This window comes from Trachypithecus francoisi, unplaced genomic scaffold (genome assembly GCF_009764315.1).
Source record: "Trachypithecus francoisi isolate TF-2019V2 unplaced genomic scaffold, Tfra_2.0 Lachesis_group13, whole genome shotgun sequence".
Lineage (NCBI taxonomy): Eukaryota > Metazoa > Chordata > Mammalia > Primates > Cercopithecidae > Trachypithecus > Trachypithecus francoisi.
The window spans coordinates 38,061,846-38,080,568 of NW_022681458.1; the positions used below are offsets into that span (position 1 = coordinate 38,061,846).

The 18,723-nt window shown below is 45.2% G+C and overlaps 1 protein-coding gene across 4 annotated transcripts in view; it reads right to left on the minus strand.

Annotated features, from left to right (window-relative positions):
* The window catches only part of LOC117094629 (cytochrome P450 20A1), a 59,264-nt gene extending 41,709 nt beyond the window's left edge, over window positions 1–17,555 (minus strand). For 2 of the 4 annotated variants that reach the window (XM_033230658.1, XM_033230657.1), the window contains exons 1-3: window positions 16,852–17,555; window positions 9,637–9,686; window positions 2,818–2,960 (exon numbers count right to left, since the gene is read on the minus strand). Coding sequence is in view for 3 of the 4 variants with exons in the window: in XM_033230657.1 (XP_033086548.1) it covers window positions 2,818–2,943 (126 nt within the window). In the remaining variant the exon portion in view is untranslated. Of the gene's footprint in view, window positions 1–2,817; window positions 2,961–8,611; window positions 8,779–9,636; window positions 9,687–14,360; window positions 16,798–16,851 lie in introns of those variants that run through there. The other 2 variants (XM_033230656.1, XM_033230655.1) reach the window with 2 other exon arrangements.
* Between the last annotated feature and the right edge of the window lie 1,168 nt (window positions 17,556–18,723).

The following is an 18,723-nucleotide window of genomic DNA, read 5'->3' on the forward strand; positions in this document are numbered from 1 at the left end:
TAACAGGCAAGGCAAGGGTTAAAAAGATAAGAACAACACCAGGTGTGGTGGCTCATGCCTGTAATCCCAGCACTTTGGGAGGCTGAGGTGGTGGATCACAAGGTCAGGAGTTCAAGACCAGCCTGGCCAAGATGGTGAAACCTCGTCTCTACTAACAATACAAAAAATGAGCTAGGCATGGAGGCAGGTGCCTGTATTCCCAGCTACTCGGGAGGCTGAGGCAGAGAACTGCTTGAACCCAGGAGGTGGAGGTTGCAGTGAGCCGAGATCACGCCACTACATTCCAGCCTGGGTGTCAGAGTGAGACTGTCTGAAAAGAAAGAAAAGGAAAGGAAGGGAGGGGAGGGGAGGGGGGGACGGGAAGGGAAAGGAAGGGAAAGGAAGGGAAAGGGAAAGGGAAAGGGAAAGGGAAAGGGAAAGGGAAAGGAAAAAGAAAAGGAAAAGAAAAGCAAAGCACAAGTTTTTCTCTGCCCAGCAAGCTCACTTCAAGGACAGTTATGAGATAGCACTGTCTGGAAAGCCAAGGCCAAAAGAAAAGGCTCCAGACACCACCACCCCCATTTGGAGCAAGGTTAAAGGAAGAAAAAAAAGAGAAAGAGACCATTTTTTTTTACTGTTACTCCTTTCCCTGGCTTCTTAAGCATGATTATGTATTACAAACGTCTGTATTTAGCCAGTTCTTGTTTTTCTTTCAACGCAGCTACAAGGTCACCAGCTATGCAAGGACACAAGTTATGTTATGCTATAGATTACGTGACCTGTCACTGTATGATTAACTGCTTTTTTTTTGCTTCTGTAAGTCCGCTTATAAAAACCTCGCTCTGCCTTTGTTCAATGTTCAGTTTTTTGGATGGGAATCTACTGAGCCGGTGCGTACCTTAAAATAAACAATCCTCCTGTTCTCCATATCAGTCTCTCTGGTCCTCAGTTCCCTGCAACATTTTTGGTGACCACGAAGGGACCCGAGATGGCAGGTTTACTGTCTCCTTTGCCTCTGGGGGCTGGAGCCCTGGGCCAGGGGAGACCTGTGACCCCAGGCCCTGCCGGGAGAACTTCAGCCCATAGGGGAGATCAGCTCTCCCCTGACCTGGCACCCCTACTCAGCAGCACAGCAGAACCTAAGGAAGGGCTACAGGACGATTTCAGAAACAGCACGCTTCAGTCACCACAGTAAGGCTTTGGGGCCCAAGGCAGGACCCATGGGGACAAAAGAGGAGCCTGATCACCTCCTGGGGTGTGCCGAATAGTCTGACCCAGAGGGGCTCGGGGCGACAAGAGTGGCTCACACCTGAACCAACACAGGACTCGAGAGTGGCTCACTAAGTCAGTTACGAAAAGGAAACTGGAAGTGATGAGAGTGGCTTGCCACCCCGACTAAGAAACTGGAGGTGACAAGAGTGGCTCGCCACCCCAACTGGGAAACTGGGTGGCCACTCTCACCACCCCAACTACGAACACAGGAGCTAGGAGTGGGGAAGTGTGTGAAAGTGTGTGAATGGAGGGGCCTAATTAGGCTCATCAGCTGCGAAGTGGGGAGTCACAGATCTCTTACCGTGGACTGTGTGCTCCAAGAAAGTGTGGGGCCGACTAAGACTAGTGGTGATCTGCATACGGCTAATAGGAGCTGCCCTACAGCTCAGAGTTGTAGTGGGAATAAGGAACTCTCCAAAGCCAAGCGTTAGGCAGGAATCTAGACCCAACATGGTGGTATCACCTGGCATGGCAGGCCCTTTGTTAGGTCTTCCCGCAGGCCCTTTGTTAGGACTTCCCGCCCTTCACTTCCTGCTAAGGCTCTCAGCCCGCGAAAAAGCCCGCACCCGCCAAAAAACCCCTGCTCTGCGCAAGCTCCTGGACACGTCATTCCTCAGAAATCGAAACCTAACTCAGGAAAACCGAAACCTACAAACCCCGCCTACCTCTCCCTATAAAAGGCCCCCCTCCCCCATACCCGCCCCGAGCGTGACTTCCTCAGCCCTCCTCCTAGTGGACCGGTGAACCTCCCCACAAGCCCAATAAAGGCTACCTCAGTTCTCATCTGCCTCGTGTCTTCTTGCTCGGCTCCCCATTACATTACACCAAGCAGCATCTGAAAACTCCTATCATGGAGCACTTTGGGAGGCAGAGGTGGGTAGATCACTTGAGGTCAGGAGTTCAAGACCAACCTGGCCAACATGGTGAAACCCTGCCTCTACTAAAAACACAAAAATTAGCCAGGCATGGTGGTGTACACCTGTAATCCCAGCTACTAGGGAAGCTGAGGCACGAGAATTGCTTGAACCTGGGAGGCGGAGGTTGCAGTGAGCCAAGATCACACCACTGCACTCCAGCCTGGGTGACAGAGCGAGACTCTGTCTCAACAACAACAATAAAATATATACATATACACGTGTGTATATATACGTATATATTTTGTGTATACACACGTGGGTGTATACATATACACGTGTGTGTATATATATGTGTATATGCGTGTGTGTATACGTGTATACGTGTGTGTATATATGTGTATATGCATGTGTATATATACGTGTATACGCGTGTGTATATATATGTATATACACATACATACAGAAAACTTCAGGTGCTCTCTACTCTCATCATTCCAACTTATACAGTGAGTCTGGATGTTAAGATTTTTGTTTTCTTTTGTGTGTTGTGTGTTTTGTTATTGTTGTTTTTAATTTCAGGAGAATAAAATTAATTTAGAGAGACAGGAAAGAAAAGAGTAGCAAACACACTACATATCAATACTCAAAAAAAAAAAAAAAACTATTATTTATGTGGTAGAACACTAGACCAAATTACTTATCACCTTACCTTTAGGAGGAGGGCAAAATTACTCTTCAGAGAATTAGTCACACCATTTTCACACAATTTTTTCCTCATGTGTTTTTCACTCACATTGCCACCACCGGATTGATACCTTAATAATGACTTCAGCATGGTTTCAAAAGGGTCCGCTGAAACAGACAAATTAAATATTTCTGTATCAAAATAATCGCTCAAAAAGATACCCTGTAAGAGAACAAGAGATCAGGGAGGTAAAGAATTATGGCTGAAAGCATGGCAACTGTTTTTCATAATTCCCTTAACTATTTTTATTTTGTATTATTCTTTTTTTTTAGACAGAATTTCACTCTTCTTGCCTAGGCTGGAGTGCAATGTCGTGATCTCAGCTCACTGCAACCTCTGCCTCCCAGGTTCAAGCAATTCTCCTGCCTCAGGCTCCCAAGTAGCTAGGATTATAGGCGTGTGCCAACACTCCTGGCTAATTTTGTACTTTTAGTAGAGATGGGGTTTCAACACGTTAGTCAGGCTGGTCTCGAACTTCTGACCTCAAGTGATCCGCCTGCCTCAGCCTCCCAAAGTGCTGGGATTACAGGAATGAGCTGCTGTACCTGGCAGACTGTTTTTAAAATACGAACAATTTAAGAGTCGGTGAAAATTGGCAAGAACACAATATCCTGACTGGGAATTCCACTGTTAAGTCATCAATGCTGACATAAATTTTCTACCTACATAATTATAATGTCTTCAAATTTTTTTTAAAAAAAGCACATTCCCCTGATTTTAAAACAAAATGGCTACTAAGTTTGTGGTTTGTGGTTATCAAGTATTACAGTAAAATTATTTAGCTGAATTCAAAAATTTATTTTCTCCAATTCTTTCTTTAATGACTTGTTTTCACATGCATACAAAGATACACTGTCATTGTAAAAACAATTCAAACAATACAGAAAAGACAGCAAAATGCATCAGAGATACTGTTAATATTTTAGACATTTTTCACAGCTGTTAACATTTCTTAACAGAGAGAAAGACAGAAAAATCTGTCAGATTTCACAAAGAACTACATTCCCCTCTTTCAGAGCACTTCTCTCAGTTCATTAGTGTGATAATTTGGATGTTTACATACTTCCCTCACTCTCCAACATTAGCCTAGAAACTCCATAGGAGGAGAGACCATTCTGGTTTTCCTCATTATATTCCCCAACAGAGCCATCTTTTCTTATTGTATAAAGCCTAGTAATTAAAAGCACAATCTTTTTTTTTCTTCCTCAGAGATCCTTGTTCTACAAAAGCACAATCTTGAACCAGACTGCCTGACTTCAAGTCCTAGCTCCATCACTAATTAGCTGTGACCTTAGGCAAGTAACTTAACCTCTCTGTGCCTCAGGTTTCTCTTCTGCAAAAAAGGGATAACCGTAATACCTTCTTCATGAAGTTGTTCTGAAGAATTAAATGAGTTAATATTTGTAAAGGGCTTGGAATAGTGCTGAGATATTATAATTGCTATATAAGTATCTGACAAAACCAGTCTACATCATCATATTCAGGCCTGAAAGTATTCATTTATTCAGCCAGTGATATTTAGGTTGCTTCAAATTTTTTTAATAAACAATATAAATATTTTCTCATATCTGTGATTATCAATTTATGTACCAACTTCTTAAGGTATCATTGTTAGGTCAATGGTTACTGTCAATGGTTACTGTTTTCTTCAGAGAGCTGTATAGCACATGTACACCATGTGACTCCCCATTCCCTCATCGACAATGCATTCTGCCAGTATTCTTCATCTCTTCTAGGGAGATAAGTAAAATTTCTCTTTTTTTTTTGAGACGGAGTCTCGCTCTGTCGCCCAGGCTGGAGCGCAGTGGCGCTATCTCCGCTCGCTGCAAGCTCCGCCTCCCAGGTTCACGCCATTCTCCTGCCTCAGCCTCCCCAGTAGCTGGGACTACAGGCGCCCACCAACACGCTCGGCTAATTTTTTTGTATTTTCAGTAGAGACGGGGTTTCACCGTTGTCTCGATATCCTGACCTCATGATCCACCCGCCTCGGCCTCCCAAAGTGCTGGGATTACAGGCTTGAGCCACCGCACCCGGCCAATTTCTCATTTTTATCTGTACCCAACTGAATATTAGTGAGGCTGAAATCTTTAAATATGTTTACTCCTTTCTTAATAACCTTGTTTTTCCCCATTTTTCTAAAAGGGCATTTTCTTTTTTGAGATGGAGTCTCCATCTGTCATGCAGGTTGGAGAGCAATGGCACGATCTTGGCTCACTGCAACCTCCACCTCACAGGTTCAAGCGATTTTCCTGCCTCAGCCTCTCGAGTAGCTGGGATTACAGGTATCTGCCACCATGGTCAGCTAATTTTTGTATTTTTGGTAGAGATGCGGTTTCACCATGTTGGCCAGGCTGGTCTCAAACTCCTGACCTCAGGTGATCTGCCTATCTTAGTCTCCCAAAGTGCTGGGATTACAGGCATAAGCTACCACACCTGGCCTATTTTTTCTTATTAGTTTTTAAGTACTATATATATTTAACATATTGGTGGTAAATTACTTTTCCATTTCTCTTTTAAACTTTGTCATGGTGCCTTTTTATTTAACAAAAATATGGTAATCAATTACTACACATCAGGTGTAGCAATGTGTGGCCAACATTTTACTATCTCTCTCTCTTCCTTTCTCAAGGTGATTTTGACTTTGTTTTTTAAGTTAGAGACAGTCTCAGCGTGTCTCCCAGACTGGTCTTCAACTCTTGGGTTCAAGCGATCTTCCCACCTCAGGTTCCTGAGTAGCTGGGACTACAGGTATGTGCTACCACATCCATTCAAGGTATTTGTTACTGTACTAAAATTTTTCATTTTTATGTGGACAGATTTATCTAACTTGTGTCTTACAGCTCCTAGATCTTGTACCATTTTAAGAAGAGGTTTATCTACATTATCTCCAACCAAAGAGAAAAAATTTAATATTTAACCATGTTTTCTTGTATTACCTTTATGACCTGATATTTTAATCATCTAGAATTTATTTTGATATAAGAAATAAGGCAGAGGCCAGGTGAAGTGGCTCACACCTATAATCCCAGCATTTTGGAGGGCAGAGGTGGGAGAATCACTTGAGTTTAGGAGTTGGAGGCCAGCCTGGGCAATGTAGTGAGACCTCATCTCCACTAAAAAGTAAATAAATTAGTCAGGCATGGTGATGCATGCCTATAGTCCCACCTACTCAGGAGGCTGAGGTGGGAGGACTGCTTGAGCCCAGGAGTTGTAGGTTATACAGTGAGCTATGATAGCACTGCTGTGCTCTAGCCTGGGCAAAGGGCGGGGGGCGAGGAATAGAATAAGGCAGGGATTGAGATTTATTTTTTACAAATAGCTAACCCATATTCCCCAAACCATTTATTACTTTTCCCTTTTGTCATAAAATACTATCTTTATCATATATATTTGGTTTGTCTTCTGAACTCTCCACTCTTTTACATCTGTTTGCCTAGCCTGACCACAGCATGAGAGTCTTTTTTTTTTTTGAGATGGAGTCTCTCTCTGTCACCCAGGCTGGAGTGCAGTGGTGTGATCTCAGCTCACTGCAACCTCTGCCTCCCGGGTTCAAGAGATTATCCTGCTTCAGTCTCCCAAGTAGCTGGGATTACAGGCGCACATTACCAGGCCTGGCTAATTTTTGTATTTTTAGTAGAGACAGGGTTTCACCATGTTGGCTAGGCTGGTCTCGAAATCCTGACTTCAGGTGATCTGCCTGCCTTGGCCTCCCAACGTGCTGGGATTACAGGCAGGAGCCATCACGCCCGGCCAGGAGATTCTTTTTTTTTAAGAGATAGGTTCTTGCCCTGTCCCCTGGCTGCCTGGCTGAAGTAAAGTGGCGCAACCTCGGCTCACTGAAGCCTCAATCTCTTGAACTCAAGCAATCCTCCCACCTCAGCCTTCCAAGTAGCAGGTCTACAGACAGATGTATCGCATCTGGCTAATTTTTGTATTTTTTGTAGAGATGGGGTCTCACTATGTTGCCCAGACTAGTCTTGAACTCCTGGGCTCAAGTGATCATCCCACCTTGGCCTCCTAAAGCATTGGGATTACAGGTATGAGCCACTGTGCCTGGCCAGTACAAGGTTCTTTAAATTAATCTAGCTTTATAATACTCTATACTAACTGATGGTACAAGTATTTCCCTCATCAATATTCTTTTTTTGGGAAGATAGAGTCTTACTCTATTGCCCAGGCTGGAGTGCAGTGGCACAATCTCAGCTCACTGCAACCTCCACCTCCTGGGTTCAAGCAATTATCTTGCCTCAGCCTCACGAGTAGCTGGGACTACAGGCACACACCACCATGCTGACTAATTTTGTATTTTTAGTAGAGACAGGGTTTCACCATGTTGGCTAGGCTGGTCTCGAAATCCTGACTTCAGGTGATCTGCCTGCCTTGGCCTCCCAACGTGCTGGGATTACAGGCAGGAGCCATCACGCCCGGCAGGAGATTCTTTTTTTTTAAGAGATAGGTTCTTGCCCTGTCCCCTGGCTGCTGGCTGAAGTAAAGTGGCGCAACCTCGGCTCACTGAAGCCTCAATCTCTTGAACTCAAGCAATCCTCCCACCTCAGCCTTCAAGTAGCAGGTCTACAGACAGATGTATCGCATCTGGCTAATTTTTGTATTTTTTGTAGAGATGGGGTCTCACTATGTTGCCCAGACTAGTCTTGAACTCCTGGGCTCAAGTGATCATCCCACCTTGGCCTCCTAAAGCATTGGGATTACAGGTATGAGCCACTGTGCCTGGCCAGTACAAGGTTCTTTAAATTAATCTAGCTTTATAATACTCTATACTAACTGATGGTACAAGTATTTCCCTCATCAATATTCTTTTTTTGGGAAGATAGAGTCTTACTCTATTGCCCAGGCTGGAGTGCAGTGGCACAATCTCAGCTCACTGCAACCTCCACCTCCTGGGTTCAAGCAATTATCTTGCCTCAGCCTCACGAGTAGCTGGGACTACAGGCACACACCACCATGCTTGACTAATTTTGTATTTTTAGTAGAGACAGGGTTTTACCATGTTGGCCAGGATAGTCTCAATCTCCTGACCTCATGATCCATCTGCCTCGGCCTCCCAAAGTGCTGAGACTACAGGCATGAGCCACCATGCCCAGCCCATTAATACTCTTTTAAGGATTGTTTCCTGGCTGCTTATGTACATTTACTCTTCCAGATACACCTTGGAACTATTTTTTCAGGGTCCCAAAAAAATCCTGTTGGAATTTACACTGAGATTTTATCATATATGCTTATAAATTAAGGAAAAATATAATTACTTAAAATACTATCTTAAATGAGTTAATAGGACTTCAGCACAGTGCCTAGCACATAGTACAAAGCATTCAAAAAATGTTGGCTATTCCTATCCAAGAACAATGTATATATACAGTTCTTTATTTATAAACATTCATTCTTTTTTTATTTTTTTTTTGAGACACAGTCTCACTCTGTCACCCAGGCTGGAGTACAGTGGCACAATCTTGGCTCACTGCAGCCTCCGCCTCCTGGGTTCAAGAGATTCTCATGCCTCAGCCTCCCAAGTAGCTGGGATTACAAGCGTGTGCCACCACACCCGATTAGTGTTTATATTTTTAGTAGAGAAGGGGTTTCACCATGTTGGCCAGGCTGGTCTCGAACTCCTGGCCTCAAGTGATCCACCCGCCTCGGCCTCCCAAAGTGTTGGGATTACAGGCATAAGCCACTGTGCCTGGGCTAAACATTCATTCTTAAAAGGTAAGGATCAGGTAATTAGAAAGAAAATTAAACTTACATGTCTTATTGGGATTGATATGCTGCTTCAGTACATCAACAGTGCCCAAACTAACCACAAGGCGCCTGCCAAACCAGAAGGAGACCACAGGCCCATATCTCTCATGCAAATTAACCAGGAACTCGTGCAAACTTCCACTATTCACAATATCTGGAAGATTACCATCTCTGGCAAAAGAGCAACATTTGACAAAATCATCAATTTAAATTGGAAAAATCAGAAAAACAACAGATGACTCTGAATTAACTGTCAATAAATGAGAACAAAGGTTCATGAAATTCAAATTAGTCCAAAATCCAAAACTCAATTATATTTGCCTTCTTGCTATATTTCTATAGTTATATTTAGATATGGATTTGTCTGATATTTTAAGAATTCTTAACACTTCAAACCAAATAAGAAAGCTCCAGAGGAACATCTGACTTAGATACTGAAAACTATCCCACTTTCCCAGCACCTAATTCTGAGATGACAACGGACATCATCAGCTGGTGAAAATCATCAGATCAGCTATGGCAACCCTTTCCTTCTTTCCTTCTATCTTAATCTTCTTTTCAGCTTTCTCTGGCAAGGGGAAGTGAAAGCAATGAAATGTTTTCATTTACACGACTCTCCTTTCTGTTAACAAAGTTTAAGTTACATGCCAAGGTAAATGTAGGGCAGTCAAAGGAACTGAATTGAATAAGATGAGTAATCTAAAAATAGGGTTTATCATTTTGGTTTGTCTTCTGAACTACCTACTCTATTCCATCTGTCTGCCTAGTCCTACCACAAAATAACCTTAGTTTTCTTTTTATTTATTTATTTATTTTTTAGAAACATAGTCTGGCTCTGTCACCTAGGCTAGAGTGCAGTGGCACAATCATAGCTCACTGCAGCATTAAACTCCTGGCCTCAAGCGATCTTCCACCTCAACCTCCTCAGTAGCTGGCAAGAGCTACCATGATTGGCTAAAAATATGGTTTAGTCTTGGTATCAATAATGAAGAATTAACTCTACTGAATTCCAGGAAAATAATTACTCACTTTTCTTCAGTTGGAGTAATCCCCGGAATTCCTGCAGCTTGTCTGAAAGCCTTAAAAAAAAAAAAGTTTATAATAATGAATTATCATATAACCCATAAGTAAGATGTGTTTCACCAAGACATCTGCAGGACCTTAAATAATGGCTTTCCAATTAAGTTGAATCTAAGAAATCATTTCCATATTAAAATACAAAAAAAGGGATTCTTTGCATGGAAAAGAATGATTTCCATGTCCTTTGCAGGGATACAGATGGAGATGGAGGCCATTTTCTTTAGCAAACTAATACAGGTACAGAAAACCAAATACTATATGTTCTCACTTAGAAGTGGGAGCTAAATGATGAGAACACATGGACACATAGAGGGGAACAATATATGCTGGGGCCTTTCAGAAGGTGACAGGATCAGGAAAAACAGCTAATGGGTACCAGGCTTAATAATTACCTGGGTGATGAAATAATCTATACAACAAACTCCCATGACACAAGTTTACCTATGTAACAAACCTGCCCTTGTACCCCTGAACTTAAAATGAATTTTTTTTTTTTAAGAATGATTTCGGCTGGGTGCGGTGGCTCAGGCCTGTAATTTCAGCACTTTGGGAAGCTGAAGAGGGCAGATCACGAAGTCAGGAGATCAAGACCATCCTGGCTAACAGTGAAACCCCTTCTCTACTAAGAATATAAAAAACTGGCTGGGCATGGTGGCACACACCTGTAGTCCCAGCTACTCGGGAGGCTGAGGCAGGAGAACTGTTTGAACCCAGGAGGCAGAGGTTGCAGTGAGCCGAGATCGTGCCACTGCACTACAGCCTGGGCAACAGAGCAAGACTCCATCTCAAAAAAAAAAAAAGGCCAGGCGCGGTGGCTCACGCCTGCAGTCCCAGCACTTTGGGAGGCCAAGGCAGACAGATCACGAGGTCAGGAGATCGAGACCATCCTGGCTAACACGGTGAAACCCCCATCTCTACTAAAAATACAAAAAATTAGCCGGGCATGGTGGTGGGCGCCTGTAGTCCCGGCTACCTGGGAGGCTGAGGCAGGAGAATGGCGTGAACCCAGGAGGTGGAGCTTGCAGTGAGCTGAGATCACGCCACTGAACTCCAGCCTGGGCAACAGAGCAAAACTCTGTCTCAAAAAAAAAAAAAAAAAAGAATGATTTCATTCAGGGTATTATTCTTCCTCTGTGTCAATTAAACTAAGGTGTTTAAAGAATTTAATACACACTCTACATCAAGTAACACATATCCAGTACATTTTTCTTTCTTTGTTCTGAGTTTATATATGGTCCCAGCTGGTTTCCCTTTAAAAAAAAAAAAAAAAAACAAGGTCCATTCTAAGAGTTTCATTATGATGATGCAAGAAACAGAAGAAAATTGCTGTGCTTGGCAGGGCCTGCCTGTAATCCCAGCACTTTCAGAGGCTGAGATGGATGATCACTTGAGGTCAGGAGTTCAAGACCAGCCTGACAAACATGGCAAGCCCGTCTGAACTAAAAATACAAAAATTAGCTGGGCATGGTGGCACACTCCTGTAGTCCCAGCTACTCAGGAGGCTGAGGCATGAGAATCGCTTGAACCTGGGAGGCGGAGGTTGCAGTGAGCTGTGATTGCACCACTGCATTTCAGCCTGGGTGACAGAGTAAGACTCTGTCTCAAAAAAAAAAAAAAAAAAGGAAACAAAAACTGCTGTGCCAGACCCATTTTCTTTTTTTTTTTTTTTTTTTTTTTTTTTGAGGCGGAGTCTCGCTCTGTCGCCCGGACTGGAGTGCAGTGGCCAGATCTCAGCTCACTGCAAGCTCCGCCTCCTGGGTTTCCGCCATTCTCCTGCCTCAGCCTCCCAAGTAGCTGGGACTACAGGCGCCCGCCACCTCGCCCGGCTAGTTTTTGTATTTTTAGTAGAGACGGGGTTTCACCGTATTAGCCAGGATGGTCTCGATCTCCTGACCTCGTGATCCGCCCGTCTCGGCCTCCCAAAGTGCTGGGATTACAGGCTTGAGCCACCGCGCCCGGCCCAGACCCATTTTCTTGAGTGGGTGGGAAGGTAGGAGATCTAGTACAGGAGTGAAGAGATGGGGGGGACATTTAATTGGGAGCATAGCCAGTTCATAGTAATAGGAGAGAATGTGGAATATAAGCGCACACATTTAGGCAGATAGGCAGGGTGGTGTGGAAATTATCTCCAGATTGGTTTTATTTTTTCAATGAAATAGGCCAGGTGTGGTGGTTTGCATCGGTAATCCCAGTACTTTGTGAGGCCAAGGCAGGATGATCATTTGAGTCCAGGAGTTTGAGACCAGCTTGGGCAACGTGGCGAAACCCTGTCTAAAAAGTACAAAAAATTCACCAGGTGCAGTGGTTAGTGCTGTAGTCCTAGCTACTCAGGAGACTGAGGCAGAAGGATCACTTGAGCCTGGGAGGTGGAGGATGCAGTAAGCCAAGGTCACATCATTGCACAGAGTGAGACCCTGTCTCAAAAAAAGAGGCCAGGAGCAATGGCTCATGCCTGTAATCCCAGCACTTAGGGAGGCCGAGGTGGGTGGATCACTTGAGGTCAGAAGTTCAAAACCAGCCTGGCACACATGTTGAAACCCTGTCTCTATTAAAAATACAAAAATTAGCAGGGCATGATGGTGGGCGCTGTAATCGCAGCTACTCAGGAGGCAGAGGCAGAGAATCTCTTGAGCCCAGGAGGCGGAGGTTGCAGTGAGTGGAGATCATATCACTGCACTCCAGCCTGGGAGACAGAGCGAGACTCTGTCAAAAAAAAAAAGAAAGGAAAGGAAAGGACAGGACAGGAAAGGAAAAGGAGAGAGACAGAAAGAAAGAGAGAGGGAAGGAGGGAGGGGGAGGGAGAGAGAGAGAGAGAAAGCAAGCAAGCAGGGAGGGAGGGAGGGAGGTGGGGGAGGGAGGGAAAGAAGGAAGGAAGGAAGGGAGGAAGGGAGGGAGGGAAGGAGGGAGGGAGGCGAGAGCAGATCACAAGGTCAGGAGTTCAAGACCAGCCTGGCCAACATAGTGAAACCCCATCTCTACTAAAAATACAAAAATTAGCCAGGTGTGGTGGCACGCGCCTGTAGTCCCAGCTACTCAGGAGGATGAGGTGGGAGAATCGCTCGAACCCGGAAGGTGGAGGCTGCAGTGAGCCAAGACTACACCATTGCACTCCAGCCTGGGTGACAGAGTAAGACTCCGCCTCAAAAAAACAAAAAAGAAATTATCAGTTATTGGTGAAGACAGAAGATTTGAAGACAGGGAAGGAATGAAAAGTTATCTGGAAGATTTGGAGACTGAATACACCAGGTGATTTCCAGACACCCCACTTAAGGTTCATGAATTTAAAATGAGACGAGTCAGTACGGCTGTGTTCTTTTCCGTGTTTTTTTTTTTTTTTTTTCCCCCAGCTGTGTGGGTTCAGGGGCGGAATTGACAGAGCGTTGGATTTAATCACAATTAGGGTTTGCTAGATGATTATGACAAAGGATACAGGGCAAAGGAGTTGAAGGTATATGCAAAGGAGTGATTATAGTAATAGACCATGGAACCTAAGCTTTTTTTTTTTTTTTTGAGACATAGTCTTACTCTGTCACCCAGTCTGGAGTGCAATGGCGCCATCTTGGCTCACTGTAGCCTCGATCTCCCAGGCTCCAGCGATCCTCCTGCTTCAGCCTCCCAAGTAGCTGGGACCAGGGATCACAGATACTCACCACCATGCCTAATTTATTTATGTACTTATTTATCTTTTTAGAGACAGGGTCTTACTATAATGCTCAGTCTAGTCTCAAACTCCTGAGTTCAAGCAATCCTCCCACCTCAGCCTCCCAGAGTGCTGGGATTATAGGCCTGAGTCACTGTGCTGGCCATAAGCTTCTTACATCATCAGCTTCTCCTTCATGACTTGACAGCCCTCATCAGCATAATGTAATTTCTCTTACCTTAAGAGTTTCATCACCTCACTTCCCTCTCTAGTTACCAGCACCCTTTACTGCAAAACTCTAAAAAGCTATCTATACTTGATATCTCTGAATCCACCCATTTAGGTTTATCACCCCAATTACATGAAACCACTCTTCTTAAGATTATAAATGTTGCAGTGGCTCATGCCTGTAATCCTGGATCTTTGGAAGACTGAGGCAGGAGGATCACTTCAGCCCAGAAGTTCAAGACCAGCCTGGGCAACATAGTGGGACCCCATTTCTATAAAAAATTTAAAAATCAGATTGGGTGCGGTGGCTCATGCTTGTAATCCCAGTGCTTTGGGAGGCCAACGTGGGCAGATCACTTGAGGTCAGGAGTTCGAGACCAGCCTGGCCAACATAGTGAAATCTTGTCTCTACTAAAAATAAAAAAATTAGCTGGACATGGTGGTGTGTGCCTACAGTCCCAGCTACTTGGGAGGCTGAGGAAGGAGAATCGCTTGAACCTGGGAGGCAGAGGCTGCAGTAAGCAGAGATCATGCCACTGCACTCCAGCCTGGGCGACAGAGCAAGACTTTGTATCAAAAAATAAAAAATTTAAAAATTAGCCAGGTGTGGTGGCATGCGCATGTAGTCCCAGCAACTTGAGAGGCTAAGGTGGGAGGATCCCTTGGAGCCAGGAGTTTGAGGTTACAATGTGCTATGATGGTACCACTGTACTCCAGCCTGGGCAAGAGAGAGACTCTGTCTCTTAAACGAAACAAAACAAAAAAACGATTACCAATGTTACTAAATTCTTAGGCCTTAACTTACTTGACATATTTGCAGCATTTGACTTAGCTGATTATCCTCTTCTGCTTTTCTGCTTAAAACATCTGGCTTCCTTCTACTTATGTGGCTGCTCCTTCTCAGTCTCCTTTGCTGGCTCTTGTTTCTCTCCTCAACCATTAACATTGGAGAATCCACGGCAAGGTCCCTGGGACCTCTTCTCTCCTGTATCTAAATTGTCTGGGAGATGGCAACCAGTTCTCCTCGCTTTAAATACCGTCTATACATTGATAGCTCCCAAATGTGTATCTTCAGCCCAGACTTTTCTCATAAACTCAAGACATATATTCAGTTACTCCTCAACATCTCCACTTGGATGTCTAACAGGCATCTCAAACCTAGCCTACCCAAAACCAACTCCTAATCTCTATAAATCCCCACTACCTCCCACCAAAACAAAACCAACAACAACAAAACCGTTGATCTTCCCTGGAATTAATCCATCCTTCCAGACACCAGGCTAAAAATAACTGGTGTTTTCCTTGATGCCTCTCTTTCACATTTCACATCCAATCCACTGGGAAAGCCCATTGGCACTATCTTCACAATTGACCAGTTCTCATTATCTCTGCCACTACTAACATGATCCAAGCTGAAATGATAATATCCTCCTAATTACTCGGCTTGCTTCCATCCTTACCTGGAGACCCAAGTCTATTCATGACTTGGCAAACAGAATGATTCTTTTAAAATTTATCTAATAAAATTAAATTTTAATTCTATCCAATTTCAAATGGCTGAAATCCTCCAGTGGCACATAGCAAAAGTCCATTAAAAAAAAGCTTAGCCTTACAAGTCATTTAAAATTTGTCCTTCACCCCCATCTTTCTGACACTCTCTCTTCTGGTCTCTTCCTCATTTACTACATTCTAACCACACTGGTCCCCTTGCTTTCCAGGAACACACCAGGCGGGTCTCCCTCTGAGGGTTTGTATTTGCTGCTCTCTCGACCTGGAATGCTCTTTCTCAGATACCTGAATGGCTTGCACCTTCACCTTCTTCGACTCTCTGCTGAAATGTCTCCTTAGCTCCCGGCTATCCTACTTTAAAATAACAATCTACCTATCCCCAACTTTATTTCTACGTACAATCCTATATTATTTGTTTTTATTGTCTGTTCCTCTTCTCTAGGAAGTAAATTCCAAGAGTCAAGAATTTTCTATCCGGTTTGTTCATGGCTGGATTCCCAGCACATGGAACCGTATCTGGCACATATCTAGTGCCAAGAATAAACAGTGTGCTTCTATGAGCTGATCAAAGAGGAGTATCATTTTAAAATCACCAAAAATTCAAGAACCACTGAAATTGTTTAGTTTCTCAGAAAATAAGATTTCAGGAAGTCCCTGATTGTGTAGTTGCAAGATTCCAGTCTAATCCATTTACCTGCTCGGAAAAGAACATTTAAGAAGGTGTATGATCAATTCCAGCAGTTCAGCTACTTTTCAACTTTCACTGTAAAACCACCACCTTGCTTTGCAGAACAAGTGTTGTTGCTGTTGTTGTTGTTGTTGTTTTTGAGACGGAATCTCACTGTCACCAGGCTGGAGTACAGTGGTGCAATCTCGGCTCACCAAAATCTCAGCCTCCCAGGTTCAAGGGATCCTCCTGCCTCAGCCTCCTGAGTAGCTGGGATTACAGGCGCCCGCCACCACACCCGGCGAATGTTTGTATTTTTAGTAGAGACGGTGTGTAACCATGTTGGCCAGGATGGTCTCGATATCCTGACCTCGTGATCCGCCTGCCTCAGCCTCCCAAAGTGCGTAGAACAGGTTTTAAAGACGGTCCTCAGCCATCAACGCTTTTGTTTTCAGACCCTCCCTCTCTGGGGGACAGAGGCTAGTGGAGAGAGGAGGACAGGAGGCTCGGAGAGACGGCAGGGCCGAGGCAAGCTCGCACCCGAACGGGCAGCGCGGCGCTCTCCCCGAGAGAAGCATTTGCCCCGGAGCCCCTCAGAGGAGCAAGACCTGGACCTCGAGCACTTTGGATTCCAGTCAGGATAGATCGATGGACAGAAGGAAAGGAGGAAGACACAAGTGCTGGCAGAATCCTCAAGAAAGGAGAAAGGAGTGGCGCGCCCAGGAGTCTCCTCTCTGACACACCGGGAAATCAAATTTGGGTTTGGCGGAGTTATTGCCAAAAAGCCGCCCAAAGTACTTGAGAGCCGCCTTGGAGAGTGGCGCAGGGTGCCTGGCAAGGTGAGGCCGGCCCGCGGAGGCGCGGGTTTTTCCTCAGCAGCTAGAGCCCGCCTGGCCAGGCGCCTGAGGGGTAGCGGCGCAGCCCGCGTAGCTCTCAGCGCTGGCCCCGTGGGGAGTCACGTGACTCCGGGTGCGGTCCCCGCGCCGAAGCCCCGGAGGGATCCCGAGCCCTCCCCTCAGGCCCGCCCCCTGCGGCCCGCAGCGGGCAGGTTGGCCTGGAGGCGGGCGACAGAGAGGCTAGGGCGGCGCCCAGGGCCCCAGAAAGCCAAGACGACGCTCACCGGGTAGAGGTAGAGCACCGCTCCCACCAACGCCAGCAAGAAGGTAACGGCGAAGATCGCGAAGTCCAACATGGTTCTTCCGCCCAGGGAGCCACGTCTCGGATCGGCCGCTCGAGCAGCAGCGCCTCAGCCTGGCCCAACTTAAGGCATAGCGTGTGGGCGGGGGCACCCCGCGGGACCCGGGAACCAACGGGCCGCCGGGGGCGTGACCGAGACCTGCGGCAGGCGTCAGCGGAGAGAGCAATGGATCGCCGAGGAGCCGGGGCGCGGGTTCCTGCGCGCAGCAGGCGGAGGCTGAGGCCGCCTAGCGCCAGCCTCCACCCCAAGGCGGGGATTGCGGTGCACACGATTTCAGACAGAATATGCCCGCGATTTGGGACCGAGTTGTTGGCGAACAACTTGGCAGAGCCAAGGTTTCTGAGAAAAGTTAGTAGTTAGCAGTGCTCTGTCCGCCCAACACTTTTCCCAATGGATTCAGGATTAAAACCTCTAAACCAATGATTTTCGAAGAGTGGTCCCCGGACCAGCTGCATCAACGTCTCCCGGGAGCTCGTTAGAGATGCAGATTATCGATGCCGGGCGCAGTGGCTCCATCTGTAATCCCAGCACCTTGGGAGGCTGAAGCGGGAGGATCGCTTGAGCCCAGGAGTTTGAGACCAGCGTGGGCAACATAGTGAGACCCCCGTCTCTACAAAAAAAAAAAAAAAAAATCAGTCTTCTGTGGTGGCGCGCACCTGTGGCCCCAGCTACTCCGGAGGCTGAGGCTGGAGGATCGCTTGAGCCGGGGAGGTGGAGGCTACAGTGAGCCGAGATCGCACGACTGCACCCTAGCCTGGGCGACAGGGCGAGACCCTGTCTCAAAAAGAAAACAAAACAAAAGGAAAAGAAAATAGAAAGATTCTCGATCCCAAACTAGACCTGAATCAAACACTCGGGGCGGGCCGGGGGAGGGGGCGCGTACAACAATCTGTTTTAACAAAGCCCTCCCGGGGACACTGTTACACACTTAAATTTGAGTGAAAACCACCACTGATCTAACCGGGACAGGGAAGTGTCTGGGAGTAAAACAAGAGTAGATACGCCTTGTTTCACAGAATTTCTGTCTGAAGTACTAGTAAATGTGGTTCTTTGACACTTTCTGGTGAGCGGAGGCTGCACACTGTTCAGGTTTCCTTGCTCTGTTAACTCTGACTTTCGGTCAATTGCTTGAGTTTTCTAAGCTTCCATTTCCTTCTAGGTAAAACAGTGAAAATAATACCACATGGAGTTGCCTGTAGGTTAATTTACATATTTTATGAAAAGCACTTAGCACAGCTCCTAGCAAAACCGAATAAATGCTATCTACTTCAGCATTTGGCATTCGTTGCCCTGGGCATAAAATACCCTGGGACCCCTCTTTCTATTTCGCATGGCTCAGAAGTTTTGACTTGGCTAATGAAATACAAGGCAAGGCCTGCTACTTACTAGTGCTCCTTTTAGTGAAAGTGTGCTAAAAGTATTTATAGATTTTATGTATTTAATAATATAAAATGTCAAGAACAGGCAGCAATTTGGCAAGAGAAATTCCAGATTGATTTTACAGCTTCTATGATAAGCGACTATTACATAAGCAGGAAACATACCTCATTGAAAATGCCAACTCTATTGGCATCTATAGCAAGTATAATGAAACATGCTGTTTAATATTTCACTTGGTAGAAATTGTATTTTTAAGTCTTTCTCTGCATATAAATGTGCTTTAAACTGTCGTATGTTCAAAGTTCTTTTTTAAGTCTCTTGTTAGAATTTTAAAGATATTTCTTGTCAAACTGATGTTCCCAATAGGTTTTCAACAGTAAATGTAAGAGGTTTTTTTTGTTTGTTTGTTTGTTT